At 36.3% G+C, this 19,885-nt stretch overlaps 1 protein-coding gene across 2 annotated transcripts; it reads left to right on the top strand.

Moving 5' to 3' along the window:
- The first annotated feature begins 3,558 nt into the window (after positions 1–3,558).
- On the top strand, positions 3,559–18,911 carry LOC110097560 (probable L-ascorbate peroxidase 6, chloroplastic/mitochondrial). Of its 2 annotated transcripts, none has more exons than XM_020824005.2 (12): positions 3,559–3,823; positions 3,929–4,069; positions 7,059–7,179; positions 7,251–7,351; positions 7,426–7,513; positions 9,021–9,088; positions 9,161–9,247; positions 17,204–17,278; positions 17,480–17,557; positions 17,642–17,746; positions 18,307–18,381; positions 18,661–18,911. In XM_020824005.2, the coding sequence occupies exons 1-12, from the start codon at positions 3,569–3,571 to the stop codon at positions 18,811–18,813; spliced, it is 1,347 nt and encodes a 448-aa protein (XP_020679664.1). In that variant the 5' UTR covers positions 3,559–3,568; the 3' UTR covers positions 18,814–18,911. The 2 variants fall into 2 exon arrangements, with proteins under 2 accessions (XP_020679664.1, XP_020679665.1); XM_020824006.2 differs by lacking the exon at positions 18,661–18,911 and adding an exon at positions 18,503–18,628 and having other exon boundaries at positions 3,560–3,823.
- The last annotated feature ends 974 nt before the right edge of the window (positions 18,912–19,885 follow it).

The following is a 19,885-nucleotide window of genomic DNA, read 5'->3' as shown; positions in this document are numbered from 1 at the left end:
TATCTGACTCACAACATCAACATCAATATTTATGCTAAACTTCTTGGTCCTTGATCTCCCCACCTTAACGGAGAATAATAAAATAAAAACCAAATGATTATTAAGGACAACTAGAAGTCATGTGAAGACCAAGTTTTTAGAATGAGAATGTTGAGTGGCAGGGGAAGATATTTACCATTTATGTATTGGTTGATATTCATCATAGTTCAATGGCTAACATCGCCCAATATAGTCATCAGTCATCACATGATGTAATAATCCTCCAATATAGTCATTATTGCCCTATATATATATATATATATATATATATATATCATACTCGTCATTAACTTATAGATGTATGGTGCAAGTTGTCAACCTCAACTCCTCCAAACTCCTATTAGAAGCACATGCATGGGAAACTACTTACAATTCAAGTTTTTGGGGGAGGATCATTGATCTATAATGCCTAGTTTTTACACTATATTGATATACTCTACTTAGCTATAAATAAGTCTTGAGAGGAGTCAACATAAAGTAACTTTCATTAAAGCTTTATTTGGAATGGCTCTTTTCTTGCTTTTTAAAACGTCTTTATAGCATAAAAAAAGTTTGAATTTAAAAATTTTGTACTAGAAAACAAATTTAAAAAATAATACTAAAGTTGTCCTAAACTAACTCTAAATCATAACTAGAGCCATCATAGCCATCATACAACATCATTTGGCAAACAAATGTGATTTTGACTGGATTGCCCATATGCCACACAAATCTCCTAATAAATTTATCGCCAAAGAGTTTGACCTCTTGAAAGCTTAGGACCTTCTTGTGACTATATTTTAACATATGAAATATTTTTAGATGACTTTGTTCCATTTGTATTCTCCCTTTTCATAAATTACCTAATTTGATCACTTTACTAACTCTTCAAATTGGCTATTTTATAATTTACCAACAAATCCTCTTAAATGATATTCCCCTAATTAATGGGTCATAACTTATTATTACATAAATTCTATGAAACTCTTAAAGCTTCCTGTTAGACGAGAGGATTGCTTCTTAATTTGCACAACCATCTCATTGACGACTAATTATTATGTGCGAACATCGAACGAAGAGAATAGTCCGAATTTGTTTCGTTTTTACTATCGTTTTGTTGCGCTTTTACAAAAGGACAATAAATATTTAGTATTTACTAAATAATTAAATATTTGTTATGTTTTACTAAATATTTGCAAAATACAATATAAAGTAGTAAGAATACATTCATAATAAAATATTTGATGACTTTTTCAAAAGTATAATAAAAAATAGTAACAACAGGAAATTCGAACGATTCATCCTATGATGTTCAAACAGGATAATTTTCTCTCTTTATTTTGGGAAAAATTGGGCATAGCCCGTATATTAAGTAAAGAAGGTTACAAAATGAACAAGTAACTCCAAAAAATCTCAACCAACAGTGGGAGCCAAAACAGAATTAACCAAAAGAAACCAGACCCAAAATTAAAAAGCAGAAACAACAAAAATGTCATGGAATGGACGAGGGCTCAGGTTCAAAGGGAACCAACCGAATCAGGCATAGAAGCATGCAGTAAACCGGCTCGAGTAGAGAGTAACCCCCGGTCGCCAAAAATTAACAGCAGCCACAGGGTGCAAAAAATGCCAGGCCAAATACGGTGTTGGGCGAAAGGAAGCAGCAAAAAACTTGGCCGTCAAGGGGGGTGTAAATAGTTGGTTCCATTCATCATTGCCCATTACACAAAATCTCTTTAGAACCTGAATTCCCTCCAAAACAGCATGAAAAAGAGGAAAGAAGCTTGTGGTGATTTTTCCATCTAGTAACCTTAGCACTAATAGCCTTCTTGATGTTACCGCATATAGCATGAGCATCACAATACTTTCCGGCAAAACGCCTATCATTCCTTGCTCTCCACAGATAATAAACCGCACAACAAATAATTCAGTAACATAAATTTTTCTCTAAGGCAGATAGAGAATGCAATCCATCAAAATGATCAAATAATTACAGTAAAGATGGACGAAATAGGAACCCGTCCATATGAGGCAGCAGAGCAGATAAAATAATAAAAGAAAAGTCACATTGAAACAGCAGGTGAGAAGAGCTTTCATATTCTCTTGAGCAAAGAGAGCAAATAGAATGAATGGGGATGTTACGTTTGCACAGCGCATCCGTAGTTTTTAAGCCACCACAAATAGCTAACCAGGTAAATGAAGAGTGCCTAAGAGTATACCTTTTGTGCCAAACAAGTCTATGCCACGGTATTGGGTGAAGATTAGAAAAATAATACATTTTGAAGGTTTTAAAGCAAGGTTTCTCAGTTCCCTTCCAAGCCATAATGTCCAACTGATTATCCAAAATTTGAATCTGAAGAATTTTTGGCATAATATGATTTGGAATGTTTCACACTGTCTCCAGTAACCCTGACAAATCACATTCTTCACATCCATATAACCAGAGGTAGCAATATGAGCAAAATCAGATATAGCTACCCCATTGATCCACGGGTCCCAAAACAGAGAAAGGTTACAGTTAGAAGCCGTAACATTAAGCTGGATATTGGGTTTAATATTAGCTGCAATGGAACAAATGCATTTCCAAAATTTTGATGCTTTGTTGGGGGTAGTTTCCAAGGGGAATGAAATTTGTATCTTAACCAATCACCCACTAAAGAATCATTATTAAAAAACCTCCAAATAAAAGTGAAGCCAAAACCATGATATAGAGAGTTGAGATCATGTATGCCCAAACCACAAAAAATAGTAGGTAGGCACGTTTTGGTCCAAGCAATGAGACGAAGATTTTTTTCCGCCGTATTTCAATGAAAAATAAACCTTGAGCAAAGTTTGTTAATGATTTTCCGACAGAGCTTAGGTAAAATAGCCCCTCTGATCGAGTAAGCCAAGGTATTGGCAATGATAAACTTTATGAATTGGACCCCACCTGTAAAATACAAAAACTTAACTTTCCACCCAGCAAATAGAGTAGAAATTCTACTCAGTAGTGGGTGGAAGTGAGTTGAAGAAAGATTTCTGGTAGATATGGGTAAGCCCAGATACTTTAAAGTGCGATCAACCAAAGTGAAGCCAAGAATGTCATTAATTATGTTGGAAAGCGAAGTGTTTTTGGAGAAAATGATAGAGCATTTAGCCTCATTAATGTAAAGTCCATAAGAGGCAGCAAAAACATTGAGAGTGTCATTTAAGGCTAAAGCATTGCAAATGGAAGCTTGTCCAAAAATCAAAACGTCATCAACATAAAGAAGGTGGCTAATATAATAAGGGTCACAAGCCATGCCAGAGAAATTGTCATTATCTAAAGCACAAGTGAAAGCATCCATGATGATAGCAAAAAGAAGTGGGGAGAGTGGACAATCTTGACGCAGACCCGAAGATGAAATGAAAAAACCTTCAAGTGCACCATTAATACATAAGGAGAAGGGAACATCAAGGATACAACCCTTAATCCAAGTGATGAATAATTTTTTCTCATGAAGCCACTTTGGGTTCCTAATTATTTATTTCTTCCTTAATATTGGATACCGAGCCTATAAAAAAACGCAAAACTATGTTAGCTGGAACTCTCCCAGCTGTCAGATTCTTAGGGCGTGTGCTGGCGGCTCACCAAGTAATGGCGGAACGACTCTACCCGTCCACTTCCTTGTCCTGCATCGGCGCATGCTTCCTCCGGTCGGCGTCCAAGCGAGCTATGATCCGATCAGCCCTCCCTCTCTTCGCTAGTCGCCGGCTATCCTCCCTTCGAGCTGTCGCCGCTTCTCTCCGTCCGTCGCCGCTCGACCCTGTCCACATCCGCCTCTTCCAGGTACGTCTCGTCTCGTATCGTCTCGTTTGATGCATTTGTTGTTTGCATATATTTGTATGGTGGCGGAGTTTCTTCAGATGGGCATTGGGATTTGGGGATTCGCAGGATGCGGGCGGACGCTCGCTAAGCTCGTCTCCTGGATCCGCGGCGGCGGCGAAGTCTGCGGCTTCGGATCCGGTGCAGCTTAGGAGCGCAAGGGAAGACATTCGGGAGCTCCTTAAGGCAACGTTTTGCCATCCCATACTGGTAAGGAATGTTGAAGCTCTTTGTTCGTGTTATCTTTTTTCTATTACTCGAAACTGGTTTAGAATGAGACATGTGCATGGGAGTATAGCAGTGATCCAGATAGGTGTTTGCTCTTTAGGGTTTTAAATGTGATTAGTTTGAAGAAATAGATCCTTCAGTTAGTACTGTGATTTCAAAATGTGATTCTTCTAATCTAAGAGTCCATGATTGATGATACATTCCGTTGGCAGAAAATTAGCCTCGTAGACTATTTAGGTGTTACCGTTTTGAGGAAATAATGAAGGCAGGTAATGAATTTTAGATGAAATGCTTTTCTACAATGCCTATTGTGAAATTGTATTGAAATGCTTCGGCTTCACATGACCTGCAAGGAAGAAACATAAAAGGAAAACAGAGAGCAACATCGAGAGATAGGAGGAAAGCTTCTTTTCTTTTTCATATCCTTCCTGTGGCTACAGGAGGTATATAAGTACAAAGTGTAAACTGATCCCAACGGTTGGATCACCATTCAGAGTGTACATTATTACATCTTCTGAATTTAACGGAGTACCCGAAGCAGCAATAGCATCACACTTGCTCTTTATATCGGAGAGGTACTGCATCATTGTCCGATCCTTCATCGAGATATGATGCAGTTCGTTTTTCAACTGTAACAATCTTGAACGATTTGAGGATTGAAGTCGCCGTTCAATAGTCCTCCAAATCTCCGCACAAGTGTCCAGGTTTAACACATAGGGCAATAAACTGGGAGAAATAGCTGAATACAAAGCAGCAGACAAATTTTGATTTATGAGAATCCAGGTTTGATAATGAGGATTAGATACAACTTCACCTGATTCCTTCACCATATGTTTCTCTGGCTTTGAAGTGGTTCCATCTAGGTATCCATCGAACCCGTTGGCGGTAAACAGCTTCAGCACTTGTGATTTCCAGAGCAGATAATTATCTGCATTTAACTGGGTGTTCAACACCGATTTTATGTTGAGCATCAGAAACTTCAGCTGAGGCGGAATAACTGCTTCAGCCATTTTCACCGGAGTTTGGGAAACAACGCCGGAAGTGTTAGTTGAAGATTGCGCTGAACTCATTTTAGTTCCTATCAACGAAAACCACAAAGCCGATCAAGGAAAGCAACCTAGCGTTCTGATACCATGTGAAATTGTATTGAAATGCTTCGGCTTCACATGACCTGCAAGGAAGAAACATAAAAGGAAAACAGAGAGTAACATCGAGAGATAGGAGGAAAGCTTCTTTTCTTTTTCATATCCTTCCTGTGGCTACAGGAGGTATATAAATACAAAGTGTAAACTGATCCCAACGGTTGGATCAAGCAGTTAATCAACAACGGTTAGGATTAGCTTAGTACAAGCATTAGGCTGCAATGGCAGAAAGAGGTGGCTGCAGATCATCATTGCAACGGCTGTGGCAGGATAAGCACCACAACTTATCTCTTCAACTTATCACGTCATTAAACAAGAACCTTTAAATAGGTAAATACATAAACGATAAAAAGAAGAAAACTAGGAATCACCAAGACACCTTAAAATGGTCCACTAATAGTACTTATCTTCTAAGTTCTAACAAGTTTAAACTGAAAACTCTTTTAGATTAGTTAATTCTTAAAACAAATCCTAAAGACCTGATCAAACAATAACCACATAATCATTTCATAACAAATCCATCTCCTAAACTAAAAATTGGTAAACATTAATTTTATTTCCAGCTTGCTAACACGGAGTAGTTTTCTTAGCTTCTAAAACACAGCCAATTTTAGGAACTTATAAAAATATCAGCAACTTGATCTTTACTTCTACAATGAGTGTTGTTCCTAGGAGTTGGGGGAGAGCTGATTCACTTCTCGAACAGTGAATCAAATGTATATTGTGTTTTTTTTTATTGAAGGTTGATATTTCAGCTTTAATAGTGTTGTTCATGTATGCTGTTGTTGTTTTCACTTGGTTGGTTGCTGTATTTTTTGTTGTTTGGTGCTGATTTTGTTCTAATGGTTCTTATTTTGGGTGCCTAAAATTTGAAGTGGGTAAATTTTAATAGCTTTCAAGAGGAAGAGATTCTTATATAGTAGATGGTCCTTGTATTAAGGAATAAGGAGGTCATAAAACATTACTTATAAACCAGTCATAGTTACTAAAAATATGTTGCTTGGGGCTCTTTACTTTTTATTTTCTTGAGTATTTCAATCAACTAGGTTAATATAATCAACTGCATACATAAGCTATGGCCAATAATTCCCTTATTTACATATATATTTGTTGTTTGTCAAACCTTAAAGATCCTCATTTTTGTTGTTTTGGCTACTTCATTGTTAGTAGCATCAATAAGTAAAATCTACATCTCTCAAATCATGGAGAACCTCTCTTTTATTGTTTTGGCTACTTCTTCATTGTTTGGTACTTGGTAGTAGCACACTAGAACAAGGAAAAACTCACCTCTTTTGTTGCTACTATATATCCCTGTAATGACATGGAAACAAAATTTGAAGTCACCCCTTTGCGTATTTGAACTTAAAAGGTACTGCAATGATTGCTTTTTGGATTAAGCTATCAAATCCTTGTGTAGTTTTTTTTTTTATCAATTTATTAGATCCTTGTGTTGGTTTTATTTAATCTTAACAAATCACAGTCAACTGTGAATAATTTGTTTTCTCTTGCCAGAGTTTGTTGTTTGCATGAATCTTACAGATCTGATAATATATTGTGAATAACATAAAGAGTTTTATGTAATGTAAAATATTAGCTTTGTGTACTTCCATTAGAGAGGAGCTCATCTGTTTTGCATTTAGTTATTGGTAGTCATAGATGATTGTAAATGTTGCTAGTAAAAATGATGATGCGTAAAAATATTGTCATTTTCTGTGTAAATTTGTTAATTTCAAGTATGTAGCATATGTTCATAATTTTGTATATATTTTTTGTTAGGCGCCGCCATGAAACATGACTGGAAGTATTTGGTATGATATGTATGCTAACAGGTTCGCTTGGGATGGCATGATTCTGGTACATATGACAAGAACATTGAAGAGTGGCCACAAAGGGGTGGAGCTAATGGAAGCTTGAGATATGATATAGAGTTGAAACATGGAGCTAATGCTGGTATTTTTCTTCGATATTCAATGTATTTTCACTGAGGGAGAATCTTCTAAAATCATAACATGTTTCTCCAGGTCTTGTAAATGCTTTGAGGCTTCTTCAGCCTATCAAGGATAAGTACTCTGGTGTAACCTATGCTGATTTATTTCAGCTAGCAAGTGCTACAGCTGTGGAGGTTTTCTTTTCTCTTTTCACTTCTTTGTATCTTGTGGAATAGTTGTTTTTAGCATTTTTAATACCACCTCTTAGGAAGCTGGTGGTCCCAAAATTCCAATGAAGTATGGAAGAGTTGATGTCATTGGACCTGAGCTGTGCCCTGAAGAAGGCAAACTTCCTTGTAAGATTATTTCGCAACTGTACATGCTTGATTTTTTGAAGATGGAAGAATGTTAATGAAAGTAAAAAACTTAAGTAAAACTCATACTAAATTTAGAAATCCTTTTAAATATATGGAAGTCATCACTTCTTAAAAAAATCCATGAGAAATAACTTGATCCCTTATTATTCTAGGTTTTGAGCTCATTCAGCTCATTCTTTGAACTTAGGGTCTTGAGTCTAGACTAGACTAGTCCCTCAAATTTTTGCTGTCTGACAAGTCTCTCTAAACTTTTGTAGCCCACACTAATTTCAGCCTGAAACTTTTGACTCGGTGATCCACAAATGATCAAAGTCACCCTTCTGGCGTTAGTTGACCTTCAATTAGCCTTGGCCTATGTTACATTGGTTTAATGGGCCCAAAAAATGTCCTAGACCCACACCCTAGCTAATTTTTTCTTAGATAAGCTTGATCTGTTTGCCAAGCATACCTGAATTTCAATTGACTTAACTCGAGTTTGGCTGACTTGGGTGACTCTTGATTAACCTATACCCTAATGGCCATCTTAGTTAATCTTGACTCAATTATAGTGGATATAAGCAAAGTCACTTAATCCTTGTGGTTTGGGCAGGGAACCCTTGGCCATTGAGCAATTGGCTATGGCTTAAGCATAATTAAGTCGCTCTCTCTCCATCTCTCTCTTTCTCTACATTAATCTACAATTTCTTGCAGCAATTGCAATTAGCTGAAAAATTGGCGTTAACAATAACAACAAACTCAAGTCCACTTATAGTGAAAGTGAGTTTGGTGGACCATTTTTATTACTGATGGTCCACTTTTTAGTAGTAATTAAAATTTGTTAGTTTAGTCATTTATGTTTTTACTTTAAATTGAAATCGATCCTACATTGTATGCAGTTTTGCTGAACAAATTTAATTGTAATGCTTAAATTAAATGAATCAGAATCTTATTTTCTAGTTTCAATAATTAAGTCTTTACAAATAGTTGTAAGAACATTGATATGTTATACAGTGATATTCTTTCGAACTTCAACCACGCGTTGTTGTACATTATCAAGGAACTCTGTAGTTTATAGCAGTTGCAATGTTTCATAGGTATATTGTACAGCATTGTCAAGCTCGATGACATTATTCCATTTAAAATTTTCCACTTTAATATTACAATTTGTAATGTAGTTTAATGTGTACTCTGACAGTTCATGAACTGTCAAGATAAGGAAATGTTGCTGTACCAAGCACAAAATATAAAATGGATTATGTTTTTGAAATATAAACCTTGCAAATATTTATAGAACATGGTTTATGGATGCTTGCTTGTTTACACCAGCAATTGCAATTTAGTAAAATTGTTGGCATTCAATGATACTTTAATACTCCTAGTCCACTGTTGATGAATGAGTGTGCTGATATCATTTTTTGTTGTTGATGGTCCACTTTTTAGTACTTAATTATCTGAGTCATGTGAACCTGTTTAATTACAATTTTGTCATTTGGTCTTTCTTAATCAGCTGCTGGGCCACCATCTCCGGCTGATCATTTGCGGGAAGTTTTTTATAGAATGGGATTTAATGACAAGGTACTCTACAACTCGTTTACCTGCAGGTTGATTTTCTGTTATAAACATTTTTTCAACTCGGTGTGGCTGCAGGAAATAGTAGCATTGTCTGGTGCACATACTTTGGGAAGGTCTAGACCGGAGCGTAGTGGTTGGGGAAAATCAGAAACAAAGTATACAGTATGAGATTCACGTTTTGCTTTACATGCTTAAGTTTTTGCTCTCAAAAGCTCATATTTACTTAAAATAGGCCAAGATAAGTTTAGCTTTTGCTCTTTGCAGTTATTAACCCTAGCAAAATTTTCCTGGAAATCTTGAAACTTGGTTATTCATTAATTTTGGATAAATTAGAGTAAACATCTCATTCAACGCTCATTTTAAAATGAAGGTAAAATAAGGGTTCTAAAACCCACCTCAAATAGATGGGATAAGGCTAATGATGATGAGAATTTGATCTTAATCAAATATTTTTGAATGGGACATGTTATTGCTTGCAAATTTATCATAAATTTAATGTGTCAATTGTAGGCTTCGAAAAATTCGCGCCTCGGCCTCTCTACACTGCCTTTTTTGTTGTTTAAGTAGGCGAGGAGAGTTTTAACAAGTTTAGATTATGTGGTAAGTTTTCATAAGGCAGATTGGGTTTTAGATAAGACGCTACCTAGAGATTTCACCCTCATTTTGCGAGGACTTTATGATTTGAGCTATTGTTTCCTATAGGCGCAAGCCCCTATAGTTAATTACCCCTCCCAATAACGATATGAAACTTTTGATTAAGGCTAGTTGTAAGATGGGTCGCATAGGTTGCAAACCAAGCGTATTATAACAACAGTTTTAGGGTTTGAGTTTGAATTTGAATTTTGAAGTGTTTCACCATATACTTAAAACAAGTGATTAGGGAAACGAAGACGAGCCCGATCAAGATCCCATGGTTTTGTTATCTCGGGTTGTCATGATCCCTGGTCTGCTTAGTCAGAGAGGTAATCAACCCAACCTGATAGAAAACATCTTATCAGCAACCATGAGTTGCTTTGTCCAGGAAAATCTTATAGACTTGGGATGATATTTGTTTGAGGGGATACATTTGAATGCACCTTAGCTAACAAAAATGGCTTTGTGCCTACCGAATATACCCTATGATTCATTACTCAAGAGTTTGACGCCGTTAGGGAACATATGAGTTTTGGCTGTGTAATATAATGATGTCATTTTGCGGCAAAATCACCCGATCAGAGGGCATGTGCCATGTCCCTGTTGGCAAGAAACTATTTGAGGATGAATCTAAGAATCTTAGTGATACACCCGACATGACATTTATTCTTTGTGAGCTGAGGTTAATTTCAAATTTACCACCCCCGACAAATTGTTGAGGATGGTTGATATGTTTTAGTTTTAAGTTTTGGTGATTAGATTTTGAAGTTTAAAAAAAAGGCTTTTGAGAATTGACTCATCTGGTTGAAATTTACTATCAACATGATTATCATCGGGGTATGTCAAAGTTACTTGTATTTTCGTAAAAATTTGGGAGACATTTTAAATATTTGGAGTCCCCTCCGATTGAAAATTTATATCAACACGGCCATCATCAGTGTTTTTATGGGCAATTTTATTTTATCAGTTAAACCTTGTTGACTATATATATATATATATTTGCCGATATAGGATCAAATTCATTGTCAGCTTTATATTTTTATTAGTGAATCTTTCTTGTAATAGACCTTTAATGTCTAATATGAATGTATAAAACAAATATTCCGGTTAGCGCTACTACCATATATTTATTTGACAATTCGAGCCGTGTCGACTCATATCAACTCACATAGAAGGATCAAACTTGATCTTAAGTTCATTTCTTAACTCGCGTACATCCTCAGACGTCATGTGTGTGCATATATCATGCTCATAGGGGCTCATGCATGTATTTAATTGCATGTATGCATGCATATTGGCATATGCATTTGTGCACTGTTTAATCATACTTGAATGATATGTTGATATGCAATGTAGTGACCTACTGTTTTAACATATTATATGATGCATTTGTGTAATATGTACGTATAATACATACATAAATAGTCTGCTTGCCTACATGATGCATTTGCATGATAATTCAATTTTTTTATGTAGTTCATGAAGGGTTTGCATGCCAATGTAACGCACTACTGCTACGCAATACCTTTTATATGTTATGCTTCCATATTGCATTTTACATGCTGCAATGTGTTATGTGTATGTGTATGCATTTTATACGTCTTTCAAGTATTTGCAAGATGTGTGGGTTTCCTTGAAGGGCCTATGAACACCTCTGCTTGTATAAATGTTGTGGATCTGGTGACATTATCGACGAATTTTATTTTGGAATAGATGTATTTTGACATTTCAGACAGTTCTTTATCTTTTTTGTGATCATCCAGGCTTTAGTTATTTCCATGGTCCAATAGTCGTACATGTACTAGTGTTGCATACTCTCCCTGCTCTCTTATTGCAATATATATTTTTTAGCCTCCACAATCCTTCTAAACAGAGAATTTCAGTGATCAGATTACGAATTCCTCATAATTATGCCTTATATCATTATGGATTTTTGATGTTGACAGGTCATTGGGAGCCTCCCTCTCTCCTTCTGTAACAGTAGTTTAAGACATACTACATTCTCATTCTTGTTGAATGTTATGGTTACAAATTGATCATTTGATTCTTGCTCTTCACTTATCTTTGACTTGAGATTATGTTTGAATTTAACCATCGAGTTTTTTGATTTATCATGGTTTTCTCGTGAACTACCATCAAGCTTGCAATTTCTTTCACTAGATTATCTTTATAAGATGGAAGATTAGCCATTGTAGAAAGGTTTCCATTTTCCTTTAAACTCTCTTATAGATTGGTTGTGTAAATAGCTATATCCATAGATAATCTTGCTATTATTGAATTTGTACACACACGTCCATTCATAGAACAATTAGCAACTTCATGAAGAATATCATTTCTCCTAAGCCAATATTATTATGATTGTCCATGAAATCATTCAAATCCTCGTTGTTTGAATTATTATAAATCTTGTTAGGTTTATCTTCATCCTAACATCTTGCATTTACATGTGTTACCTATGCTTCAGTCATATGAGTTTCATGGGTGTGGCCTCTTTTCTTTTATTAAATAACACAATTATATATATATATATATATATATATATATAATAAATCATCTAAAATGAATAAATTTTTTTTTGAAATTAATTCTTGAGGACCATGTAGTTTCAATTTCGGCAAGCCCCCTCTTAGCATTCCCTTCTCGATGCGAACGGAGGTTAGAAGGCAGCTTGCCTTGGTTCTACCTGTCCTGATCTAAAACAACATCAATGGGCGTCTTCGAAGCAATCATTTGTCATAAACTAAGATATAAGCTGCATAGGGCCTTCAATTTAAAAGGTCTTCTCTCCCATATCAAAGATCAATGACGAGGGCATAATTTTGCACTCCTTCAGCTGATTAAGATCGATGGCATAGGGTCTTCGTCAAACTCATAAACCTATTAAAAAAATCCATTTCCTTCTTTTCTTATATAATAATATATTATATATATATATTCATATATAAAACAGATGAGGAAAGGGATAAGAGATTCAGATACTAGGGTTCGGGCGGAGTTTCGGCAGTTGGCGCATGGAGCAGCAATGAGAGTTGGGTCGTGTGCAGATAGGCGGAATCAGCGAGTGAAGGAGGATCAGGGTCACTCGTTCTTAGCAGACGAAGGCGGGTCATGCGTCGGGTTAGTCAGGGTTCGGGTGTAGGGCAAGGTTGGGTCGGGCGCAGGAGATGAGAGCGGGAGAGGGAGGTGTGGATCGAACATATGAGGGCTTCTGCTTTGTCTGCATGCATCACCGGAAGGACTTAAAGCGAACAAACAGGAAGGTAGAGAACACGAGGGAGTTTTGTGAGTTTTTTCCTTGCGTTCGACTCTAAGAGAGCGTCAGGTGTGCGGTTCCTGTGTGCGTGTATTTAATTCAGAGTGAGAGAGGGAAGTTACAGGAGTGGGGCGGTTATGAGCGACGTCTGGTTATAGGTCAACACCAATAAAGTAGCTTTCCTTCAATATCTTTTTCTGAAATTTACATGCATGTACATAAAAAAGGGGGATGATCTCTATTTTTTCTGCTCTATCCTCATATTCAAATTGATGATAAATGATTGATAACAATAGCAATTGTCACGAAGGGGAGAGTAAGCATCCTCAGGGAGGGTGGCTTTTTAAATGCATTCTATCAATAATGATTAAGAAGGCAATTATAATAAAGTTTTATCATAAAGGCCAGCTTTGTCAAGTGGAAAATTACTACAACAACCACCTTGAATAGGAAATAAAGAAGACAAGTGAAACATTTGATGATCATGCAAGCAACATTCATAAGGTAATAAATACGCAAATGCAAGAACCTTTGCTTGTTTTTATTCTGATTGGGACGTCTCTGAGTAGCTTCTTTGGATATCCAAAGCTCAGATGGTTGTGAAATTTACAACAACTGAGACACTTAAAAGAGATGACACGCGGAAAGATAGAAGAAGCGTGATGTGCTTAATGTTCTCTTTTCCTTTATATCCCAACAAGCTTGGTGATAGCCGAAGATCTTCCAAAGTTTATTAGTGAAGAAGAATCATTCTCGCCATGGAGAAGTATCAAATTGATGTTAAAAAATGAAAGAACTCGCAGCATATGGGACAAGGATTTTACTCTTTATCTCTTTTTAAAATTTCTATTTTTATTTTCATTGTAAAAGATCTCTTAAGAATAAGGGCACTAATGTGTGGCCTAGTTGAGGTCACCTTTCCATGGAGGGATTTGAACAGCTGATAATTGCTATCAAGGTTATGGTTCTTGGGTCTGGTTTCTATCCTAAAAATGACATTTTTTTAATTAAAAATGGTCTTTTTGTTAATTAAAATTGACACCTTTTTTATTAGCTTTAAAAGAAAATTTGACACTTAATAGAACACAATGGAGAAAAATGATTCATATATCCGACCCCACTTAGTGCGATAAAGATTTGTTGTTTTTGTTTGTCTTAATGCTATTCATAGCTTTGGTTGGCATAAATCCTCTAATGCTTAGTCTGGTAGTTACTGAGCTTATAATTTAGCATAAATCCTTGTCCATAAGATACTGAGATTGGAGATCTTCTCAATATTAAAGATGACATTGTTAGACTGTTCCAGCCGATCCACACGGGACTGGTCCGCGGTAACAGAGGCAGAAGTTTTTCTGCCTCTGTGATGCCGACAGAACTGCCAGATCCCATAGAGCAGATTAGGAAGGAATTTTAAGGAATTTGGGAGGGAAATTTGAATGTAGGGACTGTTTAGGGATTTCCTTTTGATTTGTATGCTTTAAATAGTTTGTTTTCCTAGGGTGACATCTTGAATTTGGCTGAAATTTGAGATCTCCTCGATTTAGGTTTTCCTTTGGGCTCTAGCGGCGTCTAGAGATTTGGGAGAGATCAATCCTCCTCTCGAATTGAGGATCAACTGTATTTTGCTATTTTTTATTTGTATTTCATCAAATAATATAAATTTTCTACTGTTTTCTTAGTTTTGTGTGGATTCTTGTGGAAGATTTTTGTTGTTTTCCGAAGATTGATAGGAAATACTTGAGATTTATAAGTGTTTCCTATCAAATTGGTATCAGAGCACGTCGATCGAAAGGGGAACCAATGACCGGATGGAAAATAGAAGTTTTGGAGGGAGAACTAGTGCAACTCAAAGCAGATTATGAGGAAAAGATTGCTGATTTTCAAAATCAGATTGCATCCGTCAATGAAAAGATGGAGGAAAAGTTCGCCGTGGTGGAAGACATGTTGAAGAAATTGCTTGAAGTCAAAATCAAACCGGTGACATCGGAAGCAAAGGAAACTACTAACAACCATGGAAGAGATGGGAACTCTAACACGTCTAGGGGAAGGGAAAATTCAGAAGTGGAGATCCTTGAGAGAGAAGACGAAATGCCTCATCTAGAATCACTCTCTAAGGAGGAGATGAGCATTGACTATGCAAGAAGGGGTTCTGAATTTGCAAGGAGAGTGGATGATTTCAATCGATGGGGTGCTGATTTTGAAAGAAGAAGAGGAGATTTTAATGAGTTGTTTGGGTATGATCATCGGAGGGAAGATCGTGACAATTGGGGACACCTCCGTTTCGATGAATGGGAGGTTATGGAGGATTTAGGGGAAACTGGTGTGACCCAATGGTGATGAAACTGAATATGCTAATCTTTGAGGGGGAGGATGCGCACGAGTGGGTCTATAAGGTAGAAAGATATTTTGCCGTCAATGGACTGACAGAGGAGGAGAGACTGACGGCGGTGGGCCTATGTTTAGAAGGGAAGGCTTTGTCTTGGTATTAGTGGAGGGACATGCGACGATCCATACGGAGTTGGAGAGAGTTCAATGATTATTTGGTAGAACGTTTTCGAACTGGCAGGGGAGGAACTTCTACTAGCAGTTCTTCGCCTTGACACAGTAGGGTTCAGTGACGGAGTACCAGGAGAGATTTGAGTACCTTGTTATCCGATTGGACCGCCTTTATGATACAATGCTAGAGGGAAACTTCATAAAGGGATTGACACTAGAGTTTCGAGCAGCGGTTAGAGTAATGAGGCCTCGTGACTTGGGAGAGGTTATGAAGCTAGCTCAATTGGTAGAAGATCAGAGGCACCTAGAGGGAGAGATGGGAGGTAACAACTTAGGAGGCTCAGATAGGATGACCACCACCTTATTGAAATCTAAGGAGCCAACACCGGATACTCTGGGGGGGACTTCGAAGTAAAAGACTACAGGAGGAAGACCTGGGGACAGCTTCAAGAAGCTCATAGAGACAGAATTACTGGAGAAGAGGGCGAAGGGGTTCTGTTTTAGATGTGATAAGAGGTATAAGCCATGACATAGGTGTAAGGACCGAACTCTTCAGGTTCTTACCATTTGTGATGAAGAAGGAATGTAGAGTGCCGTCTTTCTACCTTGCGGACAAGGTGGATCTTTGGGAGGGTTCGCCGAAACAAAGGCTGAAGTTTTTCCGCCTCTCTGTGCTGCCGACAGAACTGCCTGATCCCATAGAGCAGATTAGGAAGGATTTCTGAGGGTTTGGGAGGGAAATTTGAATTTAGGGACTATTTAGGGATTTTCTTTTGATTTGTATGTATTAAATAGTTTGTTTTTCTAGGGTTAGGGCATCTTGCATTTGGCTGAAATTTGAGATCTCCTAGATTTAGGTTTTTCTTTGGGCACTAGCGGCGTCTAGAGATTTGGGAGAGATCGATCTTCCTCTCGAATTGAGGATCAACTGTATCTTGCTTTTTTTCCATTTCTATTTCATCAAATAATACAAATTTTCTACTGTTTTCTTGGTTTTGTGTGGATTCTTGTGGAAGATTTTCACTGTTTTCCAAAGATTGATAGGAAATACTTGAGATCTACTAGAGTTTCTATCAGACATCTAAAATTATGAGTCGCTCAACCAGATAGCTCTTTGCCTTGCACGCTGTTATGATGTGAACAAGTTTGTATGCACAAAAGGTTACATGGTAAAAACCTTCTCTAGATAGGACCCCTACATTCCATGCTCGTTGCCGGGGTTGGGGCGGTGTTGGAAAAATAAATGGGAGAGAGGATAGAGAGACCTGAGCCTGTATTCAAAAGCCTAATCAAATATTGTTTTCCTTTTCTCTGATGACTTCGAGTGTCTGGTTTTTAAAAACAAGCAATATTAACACAAAAAAAACTAAATTTATTGGGTTAGTTGATCCACCTCCTTCGACTGCATGCTTCTATCTTGACTGATAAATATTCATGTGGATAGTTTTTCCATTAAGATGGAAGATTGCACTTTTCTTATCTTAGTTTTCTTCATGTTTTACATAAAAAATTTATTTACATACATTTATTCAGAAGTATATTACTTTGCCTGAAACACTCGTGTTTTGAAGCAAGTAGGTCCTTAAATCCTTTTTAGCATTTGTAGTTAACGTGCTATTTTTTCTATATCCGATGGATATCTTGTTTATTGCATAATTATGAAACTACAAATACCAGTTATCCATATTGGGCTGGCTTTAGATTGACTTATTTATACCTTCGGCATTATTTTTCAGAAAGATGGGCCTGGAGCACCTGGAGGACAGTCATGGACAGTGCAATGGCTGAAGTTTGATAATAGTTACTTCAAAGTAAGAAACTACCCCTCCCGCAACACCTACCCCAAATTAATCTGGCTGTCATTACTGCAGAATGCTTCATCTCTCCTTTCTTTTCCTCTCCTCTTTCTCTCAACTACATTTATCACATTCAGAACAGCCTCAGTTTTTTATAAACTTCATTACTCCTAATTATTGCTTTAAATTTTATTCATATTATATTTTTCTTGTCAGGATATAAAAGAGCAGAAGGACGAGGATCTTCTAGTTTTGCCTACTGATGCCATATTATTTGATGATCCATCCTTTAAGGTATTCGACTGTTTATTCAATTTCATCCCTAAACTCCAATACGCAGTTATCTGCTACAATATCTGACAAATTACATTATTACAGATCTATTCTGAGGAATATGCTCAGGATCAGGATTCGTTCTTTAAGGACTATGCTGAAGCCCATTCTAAACTCAGTAACCTTGGAGCAAAATTTGATCCACCAGAGGTAACTCGACGCTTCTTACCACTGGACTAAAAAAGCTGTTGCTGAAGCTTGTTTTTATTTTTTATTTTTAATTCTCCTGTGGTGCCGTATGTTGTTTTGTCTGAACCGATCTGTTATATACTTTATTGTTGCCTCTTAAGACTTAGGTTTTATTTAGGACGGCATAGCTTCTTAATGCAGCTTTTTAATTTTTGTACTAAAAAACTATTTTAAGAAGCAATAAGAAATCCATCCCAAACAAAACCTCATTGTTTGGCTTGGGAAGGCCCATCTCAATTGCTTTCGTAGCACTTGTGTTGCACCGTTGTGAATGGGTAACATGTCGAGTTTAGATACTTCCTTGTTCTTAGCTCCCCCCATTGATTTCTTAGTTTTTGATCAAATTATGATGCTTTTTTTCTCTTCAAATGTCATTGGCTTTGCTTCATTTTGAGTTACTACTTCAAATGCATTTAACTTGGTAGCTCTTTTTTTAACCACAACATGATTTGTTCTTAAAATAATTGAGCTATCGCTCTCATCATTTAAAAAAAAAAAGATTTACTTTTGATTCTTAACAGGGAATCTCAATAGATGATGATGGAAAGGGATCAATTCCTGAGCCATTTCAAGCAGCAAAATATTCATCTGGAAAGGTATACAGCTACACTGTCAATAGTTTTATCAATCTTTTAATGGTATTCCCAGATTGTATAAGATGGTAGAATAGTTTGTATAAAAAATGAAATTTATGCTTCCTACTTTTATGACTTGCAGGCTTAGCAAAAAAACAACGAATCGTCTTTCCTTCTGCTGCGTCTTTTAATAACACATCATTGAAGCTTTTCAACAGTTTGATCACTTAAATAAATCTGGAAACCTTATAGATATAAAGAATAAAGTGAATAAAACGTATTATACGCTTTGGATTGCAGAGAGAACTGTCCGAGGCTATGAAGCAGAAGATCAGAAGAGAGTATGAAGCCGTTGGGGGCAGTCCAGATAAGCCCCTTAAATCTAATTACTTTCTTAATATCATGATCGCAGTTGCTTTGCTGGCTTTTTTGACATCTCTGCTTGGAAACTGAATTTTTCTATGACAGGTTTTACCTTTTTTTTTTTTTTTTAGGTGTAAACATTTAAAAATAATTTGATTTTAAGAACAATGAGCTGCTTTTATTATCGATATTTTGTTTCATTTTGTTTTTTGCCTCAATCTTTGGGGCTCATATTCTGTACGGACGTCGTATGCCGTCTAGAGACCAGCCGGAACAGCTGACGTGACACATTCTGATTAGTCTCCGGACGGTAAACTGTGTTCGGCGTCCATACAAAATAATTTCTTGTTGTGCCTGCGGGACCTATGCTTATTGCTCAAGTTTGGATGGACCTAAAGTTGTCTGTTGCTGGTTGATGAACAACAGGTAACTTTAGGTTCTTAGTGCTTTGTTTTTTTTTGGAACATTTTGGTCAGTTAAAGACAAATTCGCACACACATCGCATACAGAAGGCTCGAATACAAGATCTCTTAGTTGATAGACTAAAAGTTCCCAACCAACAAATCAAATGAACTGTGTTCTTAGTGCTTTGTTAGTGCCGATTTACTAAAGCTGTGAAGTGTAATATTGGTTTACCATGTTTGATCTCTTTATTTAATATTAATAAATCTAGTTCTAAAAATTAAGATTTAATCACAATTTTTTAAAAATAGCTAGAAAGCAATAGTTAAGCATATATGAAAAATAAAGCAATGAAAAAGTTACTCTAAACAGTTCATTAGCTACCACTTGTTTGCAGTTTAGGAAAGTAAACCAGCTTATGAGAGAAGTTAATGGGTTAGATTTTTTTATTGTTTTTAAAAAATATTTTAAATTATAAAATAATTCATGAATTAAAAATTAGTTTTAAAAAACAGTTAGGAAGTTATCTTGAGATTTTATTTGGAACGTTTTATAATAATTATTATTATTTTCTTTTCATTTTTTTGTTTTTAAAATAATTTTTTTTATAAAATATAAAAAAAGTATCTCAAATGAAGCTTAAGACTTAAATTTTTTTTATAAAAAAATTTGTTTTAAACTTTTAATTCATAGAATTTTTGTATTAAAAAATTCCTTTACAATGTGGTTATAAAAGTGCCCCAAATGAAGCCTTAATTAT

The sequence above is a fragment of the Dendrobium catenatum genome, unplaced genomic scaffold, assembly GCF_001605985.2.
Source record: "Dendrobium catenatum unplaced genomic scaffold, ASM160598v2 fragScaff_scaffold_390, whole genome shotgun sequence".
In the NCBI taxonomy this organism is placed as follows: Eukaryota; Viridiplantae; Streptophyta; class Magnoliopsida; order Asparagales; family Orchidaceae; genus Dendrobium; species Dendrobium catenatum.
The sequence above is the reverse complement of the archived record's forward strand: the minus strand, read 5'-3'. Positions and strand labels throughout refer to the sequence as shown.